The following is a 20634-nucleotide window of genomic DNA, read 5'->3' on the forward strand; positions in this document are numbered from 1 at the left end:
TTACTGAGAGACAGTGTGAGGGAGCTGATTAATATCGGTAGAGATACAGTCAGTAACACAGGGTGCTGGAGGGAGAGGGGTTACTGAGTGACAGTGTGAGGGAGCTGGATTAATATCGGTAGAGATACAGTCAGTAACACAGGGCGCTGGGGGAGAGGGGGTACTGAGAGACAGTGTGGGAAGACGGGTTACTGAGAGACAGTGTGAGGGAGCTGGATTAACATCAGTAGAGATACAGTCAGTAACACAGGGTGCTGGAGGGAGAGGGGTTACTGAGTGACAGTGTGAGGGAGCTGGATTAACATCAGTAGAGATACAGTCAGTAACACAGGTGCTGGGGGAGAGGGGTTACTGAGTGACAGTGTGAGGGAGCTGGATTAATATCAGTAGAGATACAGTCAGTAACACAGGGTGCTGGGGGGAGAGGGGTTACTGAGTGACAGTGTGAGGGAGCTGGATTAATATCAGTAGAGATACAGTCAGTAACACAGGGTGCTGGAGGAGAGGGGTTACTGAGTGACAGTGTGAGGGAGCTGGATTAACATCAGTAGAGATACAGTCAGTAACACAGGGTGCTGGGGGAGAGGGGTTACTGAGTGACAGTGTGAGGGAGCTGGATTAACATCAGTAGAGATACAGTCAGTAACACAGGGTGCTGGAGGGAGAGGGGTTACTGAGTGACAGTGTGAGGGAGCTGGATTAACATCAGTAGAGATACAGTCAGTAACACAGGGTGCTGGGGGGAGAGGGGTTACTGAGTGACAGTGTGAGGGAGCTGGATTATATCAGTAGAGATACAGTCAGTAACACAGGGTGCTGGAGGGAGAGGGTTACTGAGTGACAGTGTGAGGGAGCTGGATTAACATCAGTAGAGATACAGTCAGTAACACAGGGTGCTGGGGGGAGAGGGGTTACTGAGTGACAGTGTGAGGAGCTGGATTAACATCAGTAGAGATACAGTCAGTAACACAGGGTGCTGGGGGGAGAGGGGTTACTGAGTGACAGTGTGAGGGAGCTGGATTAACATCAGTAGAGATACAGTCAGTAACACAGGGTGCTGGGGGGAGAGGGGTTACTGAGTGACAGTGTGAGGGAGCTGGATTAATATCGGTAGAGATACAGTCAGTAACACAGGGTGCTGGAGGAGAGGGGTTACTGAGTGACAGTGTGAGAGAGCTGGATTAACATCAGTAGAGATACAGTCAGTAACAGGGTGCTGGGGGGAGAGGGTTACTGAGTGACAGTGTGAGGGAGCTGGATTAACATCAGTAGAGATACAGTCAGTACACAGGGTGCTGGGGGGAGAGGGGTTACTGAGTGACAGTGTGAGGGAGCTGGATTAATATCAGTAGAGATACAGTCAGTAACACAGGGTGCTGGGGGAGAGGGGTTACTGAGTGACAGCGTGAGGGAGCTGGATTAACATCAGTAGAGATACAGTCAGTAACACAGGGTGCTGGAGGGAGAGGGGTTACTGAGTGACAGTGTGAGGGAGCTGGATTAACATCAGTAGAGATACAGTCAGTAACACAGGGCAGAGGAATTGCTGAGATGTTGTCCTGTCTCGGTTTCTGACAGGCTGAGATTAATTTTCTGTTACTATGACCTGTTTGTTGCTTTATCCAATGTTATATTTTGAATTAAATATTCTTGTCTTGCGTTCAGCCTTGTTTGAATGTGGTGAGTTTGTTTCTTGTTGATTCACCAGTGACTGAATGACCTGTTCCCCTTGCTCGGAGTTGTCTGCTGCCATCTTTCATTTTCTTGTTTTATTCTGTGTTTTCGTTTGGCTCTCTGGTTGGCTTTTCTCTGAGTTCTGTCTGTTTTCCCTCCTCAGTTACACAGCTCCCCAGCTCTCACCCTCTCTCTTTTTTCCACCATTCTTTGCCTTTCAGGGTCCTGCCTTGCCACCTGCTGTAGGCGCGTCTGCTGCTTCCGTTACCACTCCCTTTGGCTTCGCACTGTGAAACCGCCCATCCTTTCAATCTCCCCTGCCTTCCATCCTCTCGTTTTTTTATCCTCCCGTTTTGAACGTTGGCCCCCTACCCGCACTTAGCCCCGTCGCCCTGCAGGTCCGTCTCGACATCAATGTACCTTTCAAACGCTGTGAGTGTTTCTGCCGCTGCTAGCTCTTCTGCAGTGAGGTCCATCGCCTTCTCTGGATTTGGACCCCTCTGCTAAGGAACTGGCTCGCCCCCAATTTATCTCGACGCTCCCCTACCCCTCATAATTTTACCCACCTCAATTTCATCACCCGTCAAGTCTCACATTCCGAGACAAGCCCCAGCCCTTCCGTTTTTCTTTGCAGCTTAAAGTCCTCCCGTTTCCGCCGCCGTGCTCGTAAATCTGCCCCACGCGCTCTCCGGTGCGGTGCCACCTTTCCTGCAATTTGGCGACCAGCAGGGGTGCATTTCTCACGCTGCAGGTTCCTGCACTTGCCCTCTTCGAAGTGGGGGGAGGGGGTGTGGTGTGGTGGGTGTGGCAGATGACAACCTCTGCCACACCACCCTCCCCCCCCCACCCCCCACCACTAAAACTCATCCCGGGATCTGGAACTCGGTGTAGGCCCGGGGCCTGGGAGTCGCCCCTGCGGCCTCCAGTTGGAGGCAGGATGCCAAGAGGTGGCGGCTTTGAGTCACATCCAAGAGGCTCAGGAGATGAAGCAGGAATCTGCATTCCGGAGCCCAGTTTCCTGAAGGGAATGACAGGCGGCCCGGAGCAAATAATTCCACTCCAGCCGATGACGAGCAACTCGAGCACAGGCTGGGGAGACTGTCGGGAAGTGGCTGAGATCCTGAACTCCTGGTGTCGTGCTTCCGAGTGTTTGTGATATATGTTGGCACACCAGCGATCGGAGATTATAATCGGTTTCAGCCTCTCTGAATCTCTGTATCTCTGTCCCTCTGTCCTCCCCCTGTCCCCATCAAACACTCCCAGGACAGGTACAGTACGGGGGTTAGATACAGAGTAAAGCTCCCTCGACACTGTCCCCATCAAACACTCCCAGGACAGGTACAGTACGGGGGTTAGATACAGAGTAAAGCTCCCTCTACACTGTCCCCATCAAACACTCCCAGGACAGTTACAGTACGGGGGTTAGATACAGAGTAAATCTCCCTCGACACTGTCCCCATCAAACACTCCCAGGACAGGTACAGTACGGGGGTTAGATACAGAGTAAAGCTCCCTCGACACTGTCCCATCAAACACTCTCAGGACAAATACAGTACGGGGGTTAGATACAGAGTTAAGCTCCCTCGACACTGTCCCCATCAAACACTCCCAGGACAGGTACAGAACGGGGTTAGATACAGAGTAAATCTCCCTCTACACTGTCCCCATCAAACACTCCCAGGACAGGTACAGTACGGGGGTTAGATACAGAGTAAAGCTCCCTCGACACTGTCCCATCAAACACTCTCAGGACAAATACAGTACGGGGGTTAGATACAGAGTTAAGCTCCCTCGACACTGTCCCCATCAAACACTCCCAGGACAGGTACAGAACGGGGGTTAGATACAGAGTAAATCTCCCTCTACACTGTCCATGTCAAACACTCCCAATTCCCAATAATTCTCACTGAATAACAGAATACCTTGTTCCAAAAATACACCCCTCCCCTCAAGATTACACTTGTGGCTCGACATCACACTTGTTTTCCCCCAGTTTTGCCCTCTAACTGCGGTAACACCCTCTCCCGCCCGATGATACATTCTGAGCTCCCCGTCTTGCTGCCCAACCTCCTTGTAACACTCCGCAATGATGTAAAAATACTCCTGCAGACACTGGCGATCATTCCGTCCGTATCATCCCGCCTCGTCTCCAATCGTACACATTAACACCCGTTCTAACATTGCCCATTTCAGAGAGACTGGCTCAGTACTGAGCACGTTAATCCTATCTCTCACTGATTCAGAGAGACTGGGCCAGCGCTGAAAGGGTTAATGCCGCCTTGTTTTGGGCTCCTCGACCCCGCCCTCTTTGCAGTGCCTCCTGTTTTCCCTGCAGCAATAATAATAGGTTGTTGTCAGCCGCTGGCACTTCCTGGCAGCTCGGTTTAAATATAACCACAGCTTTCGAAATTCCTTCTCACGGCCACTGCTGACTCTTTCCTGCTGAGAGTTCATTGCAGCAGCTCCCAGCCACTCTGTGACCTAGGCTGATTCAGTCTGCCCACCCCTCTCCTCTCCCCTCCCCTGCGCCCCTCCACACAGAGCGATTAACCCTTCTCGCTGCCCACCCCTCTCTCTCTCTCTCCCTCGCGCGCGCACTCCGTCAGGTTCCGCAGATGAGGGGCTCTGTGTTCGAGGGTTGACTGTCAGAATCTGTCGCTTACTTGCCTGGCATCTGGGATCCTGCTGCACAGCAGGATCCCGCCAGTTGTAAAGCGGTGGAGATTATTCTCACTGCATGTTGGCAGGAGGATGATTACCCCCAGTGTCTCTCTCGCTCCCCTTCTGTCTCTTTCCCTCTGTCTGTCTCTGTTTCTCCATCTCTGTCCCCGTTTCTCCCTCTCTCTGCATCCTCTTTGTGTCTCTCCATCTCCCTCTCTGTGTGTGACTCTGTGTTTCTCTCTCTCTCTGAATGCCTCTCTCTCTCTTCCCGTCTTACTGTTTGTCTGTCTCTCTCTCATCTCTCTGTCAATTCCTCCCTCTCACTGATCTTTCTCTCTCTCGCTGCCTCTCCCACTCTCTCTTTTGTTTTTCGCTCTCTCTCTTTGTGTCTATCTCTCTGTGTGCATCTTTCTCTCTCTCTCCGCCTCTGTCTTTTCCCGTTTCTCTCTCTCTGCATCTGTTTCTGCCTCTCTCTCTCCGTCTGTGTCTCTCGCTCTCTCTCTGTCTCTCTCCCTCTGTCTCTCTCTCTCCGTCTCTCTCTCTCTGTCTCTCTCTCTCTTTGCCTCTCTCTCTCTATCTCTCTGTCTCTGTGTCTCTCGCGCTCTCTCTCTGTGTGCCTCTCTCAGTCTCTCTCTCTTTGCCTCTCTCGCTCTCTCTCTCTCTGTCTCTATGTGTGCCTCTCTCAGTCTCTCTCTCTCTGTCTCTCTCTCTCCGTCTCTCTATCTCTGTGTCTCTCGCTCTCTCTCTGTCTCTATGTGTGCCTCTCTCAGTCTCTCTCTCTCTGTCTCTCTCTCTCCGTCTCTCTCTCTGCCTCTGTCTCTCTATCTCTCTGTCTCTGTGTCTCTCGCTCTCTCTCCCTGTCTCTATGTGTGCGCCTCTCCGTCTCTCTCTCTTTGCCTCTCTCTCTCTCTGTCTCTATGTGTGCCTCTCTCAGTCTCTCTCTGTCTTTGTCTCTCTCTCCGTCTCTCTCTTTGCCTCTCTCTCTCTATCTCTCTGTCTCTGTGTCTCTCGCTCTCTCTCTCTCTCTATGTGTGCCTCTCTCAGTCTCTCTCTCAGTCTCTCTCTCTCTCTCTCTCTCTCTGTGTCTCTCGCTCTCTCTGTCTCTATGTGTGCCTCTCTCAGTCTCTCTCTCAGTCTCTCTCTCTCTCTCTGTCTCTCTCTCTCTGTCTCTATGTGTGCCTCTCTCAGTCTCTCCCTCTGTCTGTCTGTCTCTCCCTCCCTCTGTGTCTCAGCTCAGCTATTTGTGTCGGGATGGGGAGATGGAGGGAAGGTGTTGTGAGGGATGGGGCAGTCCATATGGAAATGACTTTTTGGGAGAATGGGAGAGAGCTGCAGATTTGCAAAGGGGGATGAGTGATCGGGGAGCAGACAGTGCTGAATCAGACACACAAGCGTGTGAGCAGTTAAGATATATTTTCTTGTACTTATAAATACTTCAACAAAACTTCCAGCATAACACAGGTTCAAACATGGCAGGAATCTCAACATAAAAAATACCTTTTCCCCAGGCACAGACAATGAACCGAAGCATTACCCTGCATCGGAGAACTTTGTTACAGAAAAATATTGAGCACAATTATTTGGATCATTATGTGACTGTTAAAACCGACCCATCTTAACTCCCAGGACAGGTACAGCATGGGGGTTAGATACAGAATAAAGCTCCCTCTACAAAAAAAAGGGGGTTAGATACAGAGTAAAGCTCCCTCGACACTGTCCCCATCAAAACACTCCCAGGACAGTTAGAGCACGACATTTAGATACAGAGTAAAACTCTCCCTCTGATCCTACACAACTCAGTCCATCATGTAAGTTTCAATTGGCATGAGATCCCTTCAGTTGTCCAGGCGATGCTCTCAATGTTGAAGATCTCTTTAATCGTCCAGGCATTGTTGGCCCTTTCATGGTCTCCATCTGTGTCCTGCGCAGGGCGGGGTGCCTGTGCCTTTAAGTGGGCCGGCCTATTAGCAGAGGTTGATGGGAGGGTGCGGATGGGGATAGGTAATCGTCCTCCGTCAGTCCCCGAGTGTGTCGATCAGCCCCTTGGGCAGGGGGAGGGTCTCGAGCTGGGCCCTGGACCTCGGGCCCAGTGCCAGCCTCAGGTCGAGGGCCCGCCGGCAGAGGTCCTGCAGGGCGGGCACCTTGCAGAGGAGGGGGCGCCGCAGCACCAGGGGCACCAGCTGCTGGCCGCCGCCGTCGCCGCGGCAGCACAGCTCCTTCCCCGCCTCGCCGGAGAGCCGCACGTAGTGGTCGACCAGCCGCACCACGCAGTTGTAAGTGGCCGTGGCCACGGCTCCTCCTCCTCCTCCTCCTGGGCCGCTGCTCCCCTCCGCCTCCAGGTAGAAGGAGCCGCCGGCGCCTGGGCCCCGGCGCTGCCGCACCCGCAGGTTGGTGATGCCCGCCTCCGTCCGCACGCTGAGGGTGAAGAGGTGCCGGGGGTCCGAGGAGTCGCGCAGGAGGAACGTCCCCACCCGCTGGCCCGCCAGTCGCGACCTGGCCTCCCCCCCTGAGAGGGCGGCCCAGTAGAAGCCGCTGGCCTCCAGCCGCTCCAGCGCGCTCTCCACCCGCCCGAAGTCTCCGGCGAACGCCTTGAAGCGGTAGCTGGCGTCGGGCTCCGTCGTCTTTCCTCCCTCGCCGTTTCCTCCTTCCGCCTCCATCCTGCCTCCTGCACCCCCCCCCCCCCCCCCCTCCCTCCCTCACCCCACTGCCAGATCGCCTTCAGCCGACCTCTTCCATCCTGGGAGAGAAACAAAGAAGAAAAGAACAAATTCAGCATTGGGCAGAAGGCACTGAGCAAAGTTCCACATGTGAGCCTTTCTGGGGAAACAAAAACTCCAAAACAAAAGGCAGCACGTGCTCACGTATTAGACGTCGTTGCAATATTCGGCTTCTTACCAACTCAAGCTCGCGGGATCGGATTGGGGGGGGGGCGGAGTGTGAATCTGTGGAATTCTCAAGCTGCGGGAGCTCAGTCCCGGAGTTTAGTTTTAGTTTAGTTTAGTGATACAGCACTGAAACAGGCCCTTCGGCCCACCGAGTCTGTACCGACCATCAATCACCCATTTATACCAATCCTACACTAATTCCATATTCCTACCACATCCCCACCTGTCCCCATATTTCCCTACCTATACTGGGGGCAATTGCTAATGGCCAATTTACCGATCAACCAGCAAGTCTTTGGCATGTGCAAGGAAACCGGAGCACCCGGAGGAAACCCACACAGACACAGGGAGAACTTGCAAACTCCACACAGGCAGTACCCGGAATTGAACCCCGGGTCGCTGGAGCTGTGAGGCTGCGGTGCGAACCACTGCGCCGCCCTATATTTGCAAGACGGAGGCGGTGAGACTTTGCGTGGGGGCATTTGCCCGTGTCACGGTTGATCGAGGCCGATGCCAACCGACATCGAGGGTCACAGGCAAGGTTGGCGCAATGGGCAAGCAGAGGGCGGACACTGTTCAAGGCAGAGACGTGTGAGGTGATGCATTTTGCTGGGAGCACTCACAAAGGACAATACGAGTTCAATGGTACAAGTGGAACAGGGGCAGAGACAGTGGGACAGAAGAGGGGAAGTTCTCTCAGAGGGCTTGCAAGCAGCAGGAGGGGCTGAATGGCCCCCTCTTTGGCCGGGAAAGGTGACTGAGAGCTGACAGCGCAGGCAGAAAGAGGGAAACGGGTGAGTTGCAAGAGAAATGCAAATTTAAAAAAAGGCAAATTACTCACTTTAAGTCCAAAGTTGACTGCAAAATTGTGAATTCCAAAGGCTGGAAGGACGGGGTCCCATAAATAATTTTTGTAGCTCCAAAATAATCTCTCACGCCCCCTCCCCAAAAAAAAACTGGAAAGAAAATAAGAAATGAAGGAAAGGTTTTGCAGAGAACACAAGAGTTTGGGAGCAGGTAGCTCCAGTTGCGCTTTTGAACAAACTTCAGCAAGGCTGCGAGCCCGGATCGCCTGTCAATCATCCGGCCCGGCATACGCGGGGTCCTAGCGCCCTCTGAGTCACACCGCTCCCTGCCCCACGGGCACCCTTGGCCTCAGCCCATTGGCTGGCGCCGCGGCCCCGCCCCCTCCCGGGCAATTTACTGGAAGAGGCTGCAATCAGCTGGAAGCGCAGGGTTTCTGGTAAAAGGGCACTTCGGTTATTGTGAGAGGGGGAGGGAGAGACAGACAGGCACAGGGAGAGAGAGAGGGGAAGGGAGGAAGACAGTAAGAAAGAGTGAAGGAGTGACAGTGGGAGAGACACACCGGGAGAGAGTGAGAAAGAGAGAGGGGATGGGAGGGAGCCAGAAAGAGAGAGAGAGGGAGAAAGACAGAGAGGGGGAAGGGAGGGAGACAAAGAGAGGGAGGGTGACAGAGAGACAGTGAGAAAGACAGAGAGGGAGAGAGAAAGGGGGAAGGGAGGGAGACAAAGAGAGGGAGGGAGACAGAGAGTGAGAAGAGAGAGGGTGAGAGAGAGAAACAGAGAAAGAGAGGGAAAGAAAAAGGAGAGAGAGAGACACACCCAGAGAGGGAGACAGAAAGCGAGAAAGACAAAGGGAGAGAGGGAGAGACAGAGAGATAGATGGAGAGACAGGGAGAGAGAGAGATAGAGAGACAGATAGAGAGAGTGAGAGAGAGAGAGTGAGAGAGGGAGAGTGAGAGTGAGAGAAAGAGAGTGCGAGAGAGAGACAGAGATGCAGGGAGAGAGACCGAGAGAGAGGGACAGAAAGCAAGAGAGACAGAGAGACGGAGAGCGAGGGAGAGAGAGAGGGAGAGGCTGAGAGAGGGGGAGAGACAGAGAGAGAGGGGAGAGAGGGAGTGAGACAGAGAGAGAGAAACAGAGAAAGAGAGGGAAAAGAGAGAGGAGAGAGACACACAAAGAGGGAGGGAGAGATATAGACAGAGGGAAAGAGTGAGAGAGAGAGTGAGAGAGAGAGAGAGAGAGGCAGAGACAGAGAGATAGATGGAGAGACAGTGAGAGAGAGAGGCAAGGAGAGACAGAGATAGGGAGTGATAGAGAGTGACAGAGAGACAGAAAGAGAGAGAGCGAGAGAGAGAGGTGCAGGGAGAGAGACCGGGAGAGGGAGAGAGAGATGGAGAGATAGAGACAGAGAGAGACAGAGATAGAGAGAGAGTCAGGGAGGGAGAGAGAGACTGAGAGAGAGAGAGGGAGAGACTGAGAGAGAGGCAGACAGAGAGAGTGGGAGAGAGAGAATGAGGCAGAGAGATAGAGTGATTGAGGCAGAGAGAGAGAGAGTGATTGAGGCAGAGAGAGAGAGAGTGACTGAGGCAGAGAGAGAGTGAGGGAGTGAAGCAGAGAGAGAGTGAGGGAGTGAAGCAGAGAGAGAGAGAGAGTGAGGCAGAGAGTGAGTGAGGCAGAGAGAGAGAGAGTGAGTGAGGCAGAGAGTGAGGGAGTGAGGCAAGGAGAGTGAGGGAGTGAGGCCGAGAGAGAGAGTGAGTGAGGCAGAGAGAGAGTGAGGTTGTGAGGCAGAGAGATATTGAGGGAGTGAGGCAGAGAGAGTGAGGTTGTGAGGCAGAGAGAGAGAGAGGGAGTGAGGCAGAGAGAGTGAGGGAGTGAGTCAGAGAGAGAGTGAGGGAGTGAGGCAGAGAAAATGAGGGAGTGAGGCAGAGAGAGAGAGACAGAGTGAGTGAGGCAGAGAGAGAGTGAGGGAGTGAGGCAGAGAAAGTGAGGGAGTGAGGCAGAGAGAAAGTGAGGGAGTGAGGCAGAGAGTGAGAGAATGAGGCAGAGAGAGAGAGACAGAGAGAGAGATGGAGAGACAGGGAGAGAGAGAGAGAGAGAGACAGGCAAGGAGAGACAGAGATAGGGAGTGATAGAGAGTGACAGAGAGACAGAAAGAGAGAGAGGGAGAGAGGGAGGTGCAGGGAGAGAGACCGGGAGAGGGAGAGAGAGATGGAGAGAGAGAGAGAGAGAGAGAGGGAGAGACCAAGAGAGAGAGAAGGAGAGACTGAGAGAGAGAGAGGGAGAGACTGAGAGAGAGGCAGACAGAGAGAGTGGGAGAGAATGAGGCAGAGAGAGAGAGAGAGAATGAGGCAGAGAGAGAGAGAGTGAGTGAGGCAGAGAGAGAATGAGGGAGTGAAGCAGAGAGAGAGTGAGGCAGAGTGTGAGGGAGTGAGGCAGACAGAGAGAGAGAGTGAGGCAGAGAGTGAGTGAAGCAGAGAGAGAGAGAGTGAGTGAGGCAGAGAGAGAGAGTGAGGGAGTGAGGCAAGGAGAGTGAGGGAGTGAGGCCGAGAGAGAGTAAGTGAGGCAGAGAGAGAGTGAGGCAGTGAGGGAGTGAGGCAGAGAGGGAGTGAGGCAGAGAAAATGAGGGAGTGAGGCAGAGAGAGTGAGACAGAGAGAGAGTGAGTGAAGCAGAGGGAGAGAGTAAGTGAGGCAGAGAGAGTGAGGGAATGAGGCAGAGAGAAAGAGTGAGGGAGTGAGGCAGAGTGGGAGAGAGAGTGAGTGAGGCAGAGAGAGAGAGAGTGAGTGAGGCAGAGAGAGAGTGAGGCAGAGTGTGTGGGAGTGAGGCAGACAGAGAGTGAGTGAGGCAGAAAGAGAGTGAGGTTGTGAGGCAGAGAGATATTGAGGGAGTGAGGCAGAGAGAGAGTGAGGCAGAGAGAGTGAGGGAGTGAGGCAGAGAGAGAGAGAGAGACAGAGTGAGTGAGGCAGAGAGAGAGTGAGGGAGTGAGGCAGAGAGTGAGTGAGACAGAGGGAGAGAGTGAGTGAGGCAGAGGGAGAGAGTGAGTGAGGCAGAGGGAGAGAGTAAGTGAGGCAGAGAGAGAGAGTGAGTGAGTGAGGCAGAGAGCGATGGAGTGAGTGTCAGAAAGAGAGTGTGGGAGTGAGTGAGGCAGAGAGAGAGTGTGAGTGAGGCAGAGAGAGTGATTGAGTGTGGCAGAGAGAGAAAGAGGCAGTGAGTCAGGCAGAGAGAGTGAGTGCTGTACTGAACTTTACTCAGGCCACACTTAGAATATTGCGTGTAATTCTGGTCGCCACACTACCAGAAGGACGTGGAGGCTTTGGAGAGGGTACAGAAGAGGTTTACCAGGATGTTGCCTGGTCTGGAGGGCATTAGCTATGAGGAGAGGTTGGATAAACTCGGATTGTTTTCACTGGAACGACGGAGGTGGAGGGGCGACATGATAGAGGTTTACAAAGTTATGAGTGGCATGGACAGAGTGGATAGTCAGAAGCTTTTTCCCAGGGTGGAAGAGTCAGTTACTAGGGGACAGAGGTTTAAGGTGAGAGGGGCAAAGTTTAGAGGGGATGTACGAGGCAAGTTCCTTACACAGAGGGTGGTGAGTGCCTGGAAGTTGTTGCTGGGGAGGTGGTGGAAGCAGGTACCATAGAGACGTTTAAGAGACATCGTGACAAATACATGAATAGGATTGGAATAGAGGGATACGGACCCCGGAAGTGCAGAAGGTTTTAGTTTAGGCAGGCATCAAGATCGGCGCAGAATTGGAGGGCCGAATGGCCTGTTCCTGTGCTGTACTGTTCTTTGTTCTTTGTTTGAGTAAGGCAGAGAGATGAGAGTGAGTGAGTGAGAGAGAGTGAGTGAGTGAGTGAGGCAGACAGAGAGAGTGAGTGAGTGAGGCAGTGAGAGAGAGAGAGAGAGAGTGTGAGTGAGGCAGTAAGAGTGGAGTGAGTGGGGAAGAGAGGGAGAGTGTGACTGAGGCAGAGAGAGAGAGAATGAGTGAGTGAGGCAGAGAGAGAGAGAATGAGTGAGTGAGGCAGAGAAAGAGTGAGGGAGTGAGGCAAAAAGAGAGTGTGGGAGTGAGTGAGGCAGAGAGTGTGGGAGTGAGTGAGTCAGAAAGAGAGAGGGTGAGTGAGGCAGGCAGAGTGAGAGAGAGGCAGTGAGTGAGGCAGAGAGAGTGGGAGTGAGGCAGAGAGAGATGGGAGTGACTGAGGGAGAGAGAGTGAGTGAGTGAGGCAGAGAGAGTGAGTGAGGCAGTGAGAGAGAGAGAGAGTGTGTGAGTGAGGCAGTGAGAATGGGAGTGAGTGGGGAAGAGAGGGAGGGTGTGAGTGAGGCAGAGAGAGAGAGAGAATGAGTGAGTGAGGCAGATAGAGAGTGAGGGAGTGAGGCAAAAGGAGGGAGTGTGGGAGTGAATGAGGCAAAGGGAGAGATGGAGTGAGTGAGGCAAAAAGAGAGTGAGGGAGTGAGTGAGTCAGAAAGAGCGTGAGAGAGTGACAGACAGTGAGGGAATGAGGCAAAGAGAGAGTGATTGAGGTAGTGAGAGAGGGTGAGGCAGAGAGAGAGATAGTGTGAATGAGGCAGAGCAGTGAGTGAGTGAGGCAGAGAGAGAGGGAGTGAGGCAGAGAGAGAGTGATAGAGTGACGGAAAAGTGAACGCGTGGGGAGAGGAGGAAGGAGTGAGAAAGCAGGGAGGTAGAGAGTTGGGGCAGAAAAGAGAGGGGGAAAGAGAGAGAGAGAGAAAGAAGTAAGATTATTGGTTTCGTCAACTGGAGTGAGCGTGTTATCGCTGGCAGGAGGTAAAATGTATAAACTCTAGGACCTGATCTCCATAATCCAGGCCGACACTCCCCCGGTGTCAGTACTGAGGGAGTGCTGCACTGTCGGAGGGAGATGTATAAACTCTAGGACTTGATCTCCATAATCCAGACCGACACTCCCCCGGTGCCAGTACTGAGGGAGTGCTGCACTGTCGGAGGGAGATGTATATACTCTAGGACTTGATCTCCATAATCCAGACCGACACTCCCCAGTGTCAGTACTGAGGGAGTGCTGCACTGTCGGAGGGAGATGTATATACTCCAGGATTTGATCTCCATAATCCAGGCTGACACTCCCCGGTGCCAGTACTGAGGGAGTGCTGCACTGTCGGAGGGAGATGTATATACTCTTGGATTTGATCTCCATAATCCGGACCGACACTCCCCAGTGTCAGTACTGAGGGAGTGCTGCACTGTCGGAGGGAGATGTATATACTCCAGGACTTGATCTCCATAATCCAGACCGACACTCCCTCGGTGCCAGTACTGAGGGAGTGCTGCACTGTCGGAGGGAGATGTATATACTCTAGGACTTGATCTCCATAATCCAGATCGACACTCCCCGATGTCAGTACTGAGGGAGTGCTGCACTGTCGGAGGGAGATGTATATACTCTCGGACTTGAGCTCCTTAATCCAGGCCGACACTCCCCCGGTGTCAGTACTGAGGGAGTGCTGCACTGTCGGAGGGTGATGTATATACTCTCGGACTTGAGCTCCTTAATCCAGGCCGACACTCCCCGGTGCCAGTACTGAGGGAGTGCTGCACTGTCGGAGGGTGATGTATAAACTCTAGGACTTGATCTCCATAATCCAGACCGACACTCCCCGGTGTCAGTACTGAGGGAGTGCTGCAGTGTCGGAGGGAGATGTATATACTCTAGGATCTTGATCTCCATAATCCAGGCCGACACTCCCCCGGTGTCAGTACTGAGGGAGTGCTGCACTGTCGGAGGGAGATGTATATACTCTAGGACTTGATCTCCATAATCCAGTCCGACACTCCCCCGGTGTCAGTACTGAGGGAGTGCTGCACTGTCAGAGGGAGATGTATATACTCTCGGACTTGATCTCCATAATCCAGGCTGACACTCCCCGGTGTCAGTACTGAGGGAGTGCTGCACTGTCGGAGGGAGATGTATATACTCTAGGACTTGATCTCTATAATCCAGACCGACACTCCCCTGGTGTCAGTACTGAGGGAGTGCTGCACTGTCGGAGGGAGATGTATATACTCGAGGACTTGATCTCCATAATCCAGGCCGACACTCCCCGGTGTCAGTACTGAGGGAGTGCTGCACTGTCGGAGGGAGATGTATATACTCTAGGACTTGATCTCCATAATCCAGGCCGACACTCCCCCGGTGTCAGTACTGAGGGAGTGCTGCACTGTCGGAGGGAGATGTATGTACTCTAGGACTTGAGCTCCATAATCCAGTCCGACACTCCCCCTGTGTCAGTACTGAGGGAGTGCTGCACTGTCAGAGGGTGATGTATATACTCTAGGACTTGAGCTCCATAATCCAGTCCGACACTCCCCGGTGTCAGTTCTGAGGGAGTGCTGCACTGTCAGAGGGAGATGTATATACTCTCGGACTTGATCTCCATATTCCAGGCTGACACTCCCCGGTGTCAGTACTGAGGGAGTGCTGCACTGTCGGAGGGAGATGTATATACTCTAGGACTTGAGCTCCATAATCCAGACTGACACTCCCCAGTGTCAGTACTGAGGGAGTGCTGCACTGTCGGAGGGAGATGTATATACTCTAGGACTTGATCTCCATAATCCAGTCCGACACTCCCCCGGTGTCAGTACTGAGGGAGTGCTGCACTGTCGGAGGGAGATGTATATACTCTAGGACTTGAGCTCCATAATCTAGTTCGACACTCCCCCTGTGTCAGTACTGAGGGAGTGCTGCACTGTCGGAGGGAGATGTATATACTCTAGGACTTGATCTCCATAATCCAGTCCGACACTCCCCCGGTGTCAGGACTGAGGGAGTGCTGCACTGTCAGAGGGAGATGTATATACTCTAGGACTTGAGCTCCAAAATCCAGGCCGACACTCCCCCGGTGCCAGTACTGAGGGAGTGCTGCACTGTCGGAGGGAGGTGTATATACTCTAGGACCTGAGCTCCATAGTCCAGGCCGACACTCCCCGGTGACAGTACTGAGGGAGTGCTGCACTGTCAGAGGGAGATGTATATACTCTAGGACTTGAGCTCCATAATCCAGGCTGACACTCCCCGGTGTCAGTACTGAGGGAGTGCTGCACTGTCGGAGGGAGATGTATATACTCTAGGATTTGATCTCCATAATCCAGGCTGACACTCCCCGGTGCCAGTACTGAGGGAGTGCTGCACTGTCGGAGGGAGATGTATATACTCTTGGATTTGATCTCCATAATCCAGACCGACACTCCCTCGGTGCCAGTACTGAGGGAGTGCTGCACTGTCGGAGGGAGATGTATATACTCTCGGACTTGATCTCCATAATCCAGGCTGACACTCCCCGGTGTCACTGCTGAGGGAGTGGTGCACTGTCGGAGGGAGATGTATATACTCTAGGACTTGATCTCCATAATCCAGGCCGACACTCCCCGGTGCCAGTGCTGAGGGAGTGCTGCACTGTCAGAGGGAGATGTATATTTTCTAGGACTTGATCTCCTTAATCCAGGCCGACACTCCCCCGGTGTCAGTGCTGAGGGAGTGCTGCACTGTCGGAGGGAGATGTATATACTCTAGGACTTGATCTCCATAATCCAGGCCGACATTCCCCCGGTGTCAGTACTGAGGGAGTGCTGCACTGTTGGAGGGAGATGTATATACTCTTGATCTCCATAATCCAGGCCGACACTCCCCGGTGCTAGTGCTGAGGGAGTGCTGCAGAGTCGGAGGGAGATGTATAAACTCTAGGACTTGATCTCCATAATCCGGACCGACACTCCCCCGGTGTCAGTACTGAGGGAGAGCTGCACTGTCGGAGGGAGATGTATATACTCTAGGACTTGATCTCCATAATCCAGACCGACACTCCCCCGGTGTCAGTACTGAGGGAGTGCTGCACTGTCGGAGGGAGATGTGTATACTCTGGGACTTGAGCTCCATAATCCAGGCCAACACACCCCGGTGTCAGTACTGAGGGAGTGCTGCACTGTTGGAGGGAGATGTATATACTCTAGGACTTGATCTCCATAATCCGGACCGACACTCCCCCGGTGTCAGTACTGAGGGAGAGCTGCACTTTCGGAGGGAGATGTATAACTCTAGGACTTGATCTCCATAATCCAGTCCGACACTCCCCGGTGCCAGTACTGAGGGAGTGCTGCACTGTCGGAGGGAGATGTATAACTCTAGGACTTGATCTCCATAATCCAGTCCGACACTCCCCGGTGTCAGTACTGAGGGAGTGCTGCACTGTTGGAGGGAGATGTATATACTCTAGGACTTGATCTCCATAATCCAGTCCGACACTCCCCGGTGTCAGTACTGAGGGAGTGCTGCACTGTTGGAGGGAGATGTATATACTCTAGGACTTGATCTCCATAATCCAGTCCGACACTCCCCGGTGTCAGTACTGAGGGAGTGCTGCACTGTTGGAGGGAGATGTATAACTCTAGGACTTGATCTCCATAATCCAGTCCGACACTCCCCGGTGTCAGTACTGAGGGAGTGCTGCACTGTTGGAGGGAGATGTATATACTCTAGGACTTGATCTCCATAATCCAGGCCGACACTCCCCCGGTGTCAGTACTGAGGGAGTGCTGCACTGTCGGAGGGAGATGTATATACTCTAGGACTTGATCTCCATAATCCAGACCGACACTCCCCCGGTGTCAGTACTGAGGGAGTGCTGCACTGTTGGAGGGAGATGTATATACTCTAGGACTTGATCTCCATAATCCAGGCCGACACTCCCACGGTGTCAGTACTGAGGGAGTGCTGCACTGTCAGAGGGAGATGTATATACTCTGGGACTTGATCTCCATAATCCAGGCCGACACTCCCCCGGTGCCAGTACTGAGGGAGTGCTGCACTGTTGGAGGGAGATGTATATACTCTAGGACTTGATCTCCATAATCCAGACCGACACTCCCCTGGTGTCAGTACTGAGGGAGTGCTGCACTGTCGGAGGGAGATGTATATACTCGAGGACTTGATCTCCATAATCCAGGCCGACACTCTCCGGTGTCAGTACTGAGGGAGTGCTGCACTGTCGGAGGGAGATGTATATACTCTAGGACTTGATCTCCATAATCCAGGCCGACACTCCCCCGGTGTCAGTACTGAGGGAGTGCTGCACTGTCGGAGGGAGATGTATGTACTCTAGGACTTGAGCTCCATAATCCAGTCCGACACTCCCCCTGTGTCAGTACTGAGGGAGTGCTGCACTGTCAGAGGGTGATGTATATACTCTAGGACTTGAGCTCCATAATCCAGTCCGACACTCCCCGGTGTCAGTACTGAGGGAGTGCTGCACTGTCGGAGGGAGATGTATATACTCTAGGACTTGAGCTCCATAATCCAGACTGACACTCCCCAGTGTCAGTACTGAGGGAGTGCTGCACTGTCGGAGGGAGATGTATATACTCTAGGACTTGATCTCCATAATCCAGTCCGACACTCCCCCGGTGTCAGTACTGAGGGAGTGCTGCACTGTCGGAGGGAGATGTATATACTCTAGGACTTGAGCTCCATAATCTAGTTCGACACTCCCCCTGTGTCAGTACTGAGGGAGTGCTGCACTGTCGGAGGGAGGTGTATAAACTCTAGGACTTGATCTCCATAATCCAGACCGACACTCCCCGGTGTCATTACTGAGGGAGTGCTGCACTGTCAGAGGGAGATGTATATACTCTAGGACTTGAGCTCCATAATCCAGTCCGACACTCCCCCGGTGTCAGGACTGAGGGAGTGCTGCACTGTCAGAGGGAGATGTATATACTCTAGGACTTGAGCTCCAAAATCCAGACCGACACTCCCCCGGTGCCAGTACTGAGGGAGTGCTGCACTGTCGGAGGGAGGTGTATATACTCTAGGACCTGAGCTCCATAGTCCAGGCCGACACTCCCCGGTGACAGTACTGAGGGAGTGCTGCACTGTCAGAGGGAGATGTATATACTCTAGGACTTGAGCTCCATAATCCAGGCTGACACTCCCCGGTGTCAGTACTGAGGGAGTGCTGCACTGTCGGAGGGAGATGTATATACTCTAGGATTTGATCTCCATAATCCAGGCTGACACTCCCCGGTGCCAGTACTGAGGGAGTGCTGCACTGTCGGAGGGAGATGTATATACTCTTGGATTTGATCTCCATAATCCAGACCGACACTCCCTCGGTGCCAGTACTGAGGGAGTGCTGCACTGTCGGAGGGAGATGTATATACTCTCGGACTTGATCTCCATAATCCAGGCTGACACTCCCCGGTGTCACTGCTGAGGGAGTGGTGCACTGTCGGAGGGAGATGTATATACTCTAGGACTTGATCTCCATAATCCAGGCCGACACTCCCCGGTGCCAGTGCTGAGGGAGTGCTGCACTGTCAGAGGGAGATGTATATTTTCTAGGACTTGATCTCCTTAATCCAGGCCGACACTCCCCTGGTGTCAGTGCTGAGGGAGTGCTGCACTGTCGGAGGGAGATGTATATACTCTAGGACTTGATCTCCATAATCCAGGCCGACATTCCCCCGGTGTCAGTACTGAGGGAGTGCTGCACTGTCGGAGGGAGATGTATATACTCTCGGACTTGATCTCCATAATCCAGGCTGACACTCCCCGGTGTCACTGCTGAGGGAGTGGTGCACTGTCGGAGGGAGATGTATATACTCTAGGACTTGATCTCCATAATCCAGGCCGACACTCCCCGGTGTCAGTACTGAGGGAGTGCTGCACTGTTGGAGGGAGATGTATATACTCTTGATCTCCATAATCCAGGCCGACACTCCCCGGTGCTAGTGCTGAGGGAGTGCTGCAGAGTCGGAGGGAGATGTATAAACTCTAGGACTTGATCTCCATAATCCGGACCGACACTCCCCCGGTGTCAGTACTGAGGGAGAGCTGCACTGTCGGAGGGAGATGTATATACTCTAGGACTTGATCTCCATAATCCAGACCGACACTCCCCCGGTGTCAGTACTGAGGGAGTGCTGCACTGTCGGAGGGAGATGTGTATACTCTGGGACTTGAGCTCCATAATCCAGGCCAACACACCCCGGTGTCAGTACTGAGGGAGTGCTGCACTGTTGGAGGGAGATGTATATACTCTAGGACTTGATCTCCATAATCCGGACCGACACTCCCCCGGTGTCAGTACTGAGGGAGAGCTGCACTGTCGGAGGGAGATGTATAACTCTAGGACTTGATCTCCATAATCCAGTCCGACACTCCCCGGTGCCAGTACTGAGGGAGTGCTGCACTGTCGGAGGGAGATGTATAACTCTAGGACTTGATCTCCATAATCCAGTCCGACACTCCCCGGTGCCAGTACTGAGGGAGTGCTGCACTTTCGGAGGGAGATGTATATACTCTAGGACTTGATCTCCATAATCCGGACCGACACTCCCCCGGTGTCAGTACTGAGGGAGAGCTGCACTGTCGGAGGGAGATGTATAACTCTAGGACTTGATCTCCATAATCCAGACCGACACTCCCCGGTGTCAGTACTGAGGGAGTGCTGCACTGTTGGAGGGAGATGTATATACTCTAGGACTTGATCTCCATAATCCAGACCGACACTCCCCAGTGCCAGTACCGAGGGAGTGCTGCACTGTCGGAGGGAGATGTATATACTCTGGGACTTGATCTCCATAATCCAGGCCGACACTCCCCCGGTGCCAGTACTGAGGGAGTGCTGCACTGTCGGAGGGAGATGTATAACTCTAGGACTTGATCTCCATAATCCAGACCGACACTCCCCGGTGTCAGTACTGAGGGAGTGCTGCACTGTTGGAGGGAGATGTATATACTCTAGGACTTGATCTCCATAATCCAGACCGACACTCCCCAGTGCCAGTACCGAGGGAGTGCTGCACTGTCGGAGGGAGATGTATATACTCTGGGACTTGATCTCCATAATCCAGACCAACACTCCCCCGGTGCCAGTACTGAGGGAGTGCTGCACTGTCGGAGGGAGATGTATATACTCTGGGACTTGATCTCCATAATCCAGGCCGACACTCCCCCGGTGTCAGTACTGAGGGAGTGCTGCACTGTCGGAGGGAGATGTATATACTCTAGGACTTGATCTCCATAATCCAGTCCGACACTCCCCCGGTGTCAGTACTGAGGGAGTGCTGCACTGTCGGAGGGAGATGTATATACTCTAGGACTTGATCTCCATAATCCAGTCCGACACTCCCCCGGTGTCAGTACTGAGGGAGTGCTGCACTGTCAGAGGGAGATGTATATACTCTAGGACTTGAGCTCCCTTTGTAGTGACACTGGAAAGTGCCGCTGGATTATATGCAAGGGGTTTGTGTTCGATTTAATGTGTAAGTGGTGTCTCTTTGGCGACACTGGGGAGTTGTGGGGCCGAGCCAGTGTTTTCTAGTGGTATCACATTGCCATCTACTGGTGTGTAAGCGTTTAGCAGAATAATGTGTGTAATATTTTGCCAGTGGTTTCCTGTAGTTTAGTTTAGTGATACAGCACTGAAACAGGCCCTTCGGCCCACCGAGTCTGTGCCAACCATCAACCACCCATTTATACTAATCCTACACTAATCCCATATTCCTACCACATCCCCACCTGTCCCTATATTTCCCTACCACCTACCAATACTAGGGGCAATTTATAATGGCCAATTT

At 53.0% G+C, this 20634-nt stretch overlaps 1 protein-coding gene across 1 annotated transcript; it reads right to left on the minus strand.

Annotated features, from left to right (window-relative positions):
- Nucleotides 1–5729: 5729 nt before the first annotated feature.
- On the minus strand, nucleotides 5730–6995 carry LOC137360464 (suppressor of cytokine signaling 3-like). Its single transcript, XM_068025888.1, has one exon. It carries the CDS (start codon nucleotides 6990–6992, stop codon nucleotides 6351–6353), a length of 642 nt encoding a protein of 213 aa, XP_067881989.1. The 5' UTR covers nucleotides 6993–6995; the 3' UTR covers nucleotides 5730–6350.
- Between the last annotated feature and the right edge of the window lie 13639 nt (nucleotides 6996–20634).

Source organism: Heterodontus francisci, unplaced genomic scaffold (assembly GCF_036365525.1).
Source record: "Heterodontus francisci isolate sHetFra1 unplaced genomic scaffold, sHetFra1.hap1 HAP1_SCAFFOLD_1062, whole genome shotgun sequence".
Taxonomy (NCBI): domain Eukaryota; kingdom Metazoa; phylum Chordata; class Chondrichthyes; order Heterodontiformes; family Heterodontidae; genus Heterodontus; species Heterodontus francisci.

Excerpts from the sequence above, each read along its gene's own strand:
- LOC137360464 (XM_068025888.1), bottom strand. The coding sequence starts at position 6,992 with ATGGAGGCGGAAGGAGGAAACGGCGAGGGAGGAAAGACGACGGAGCCC.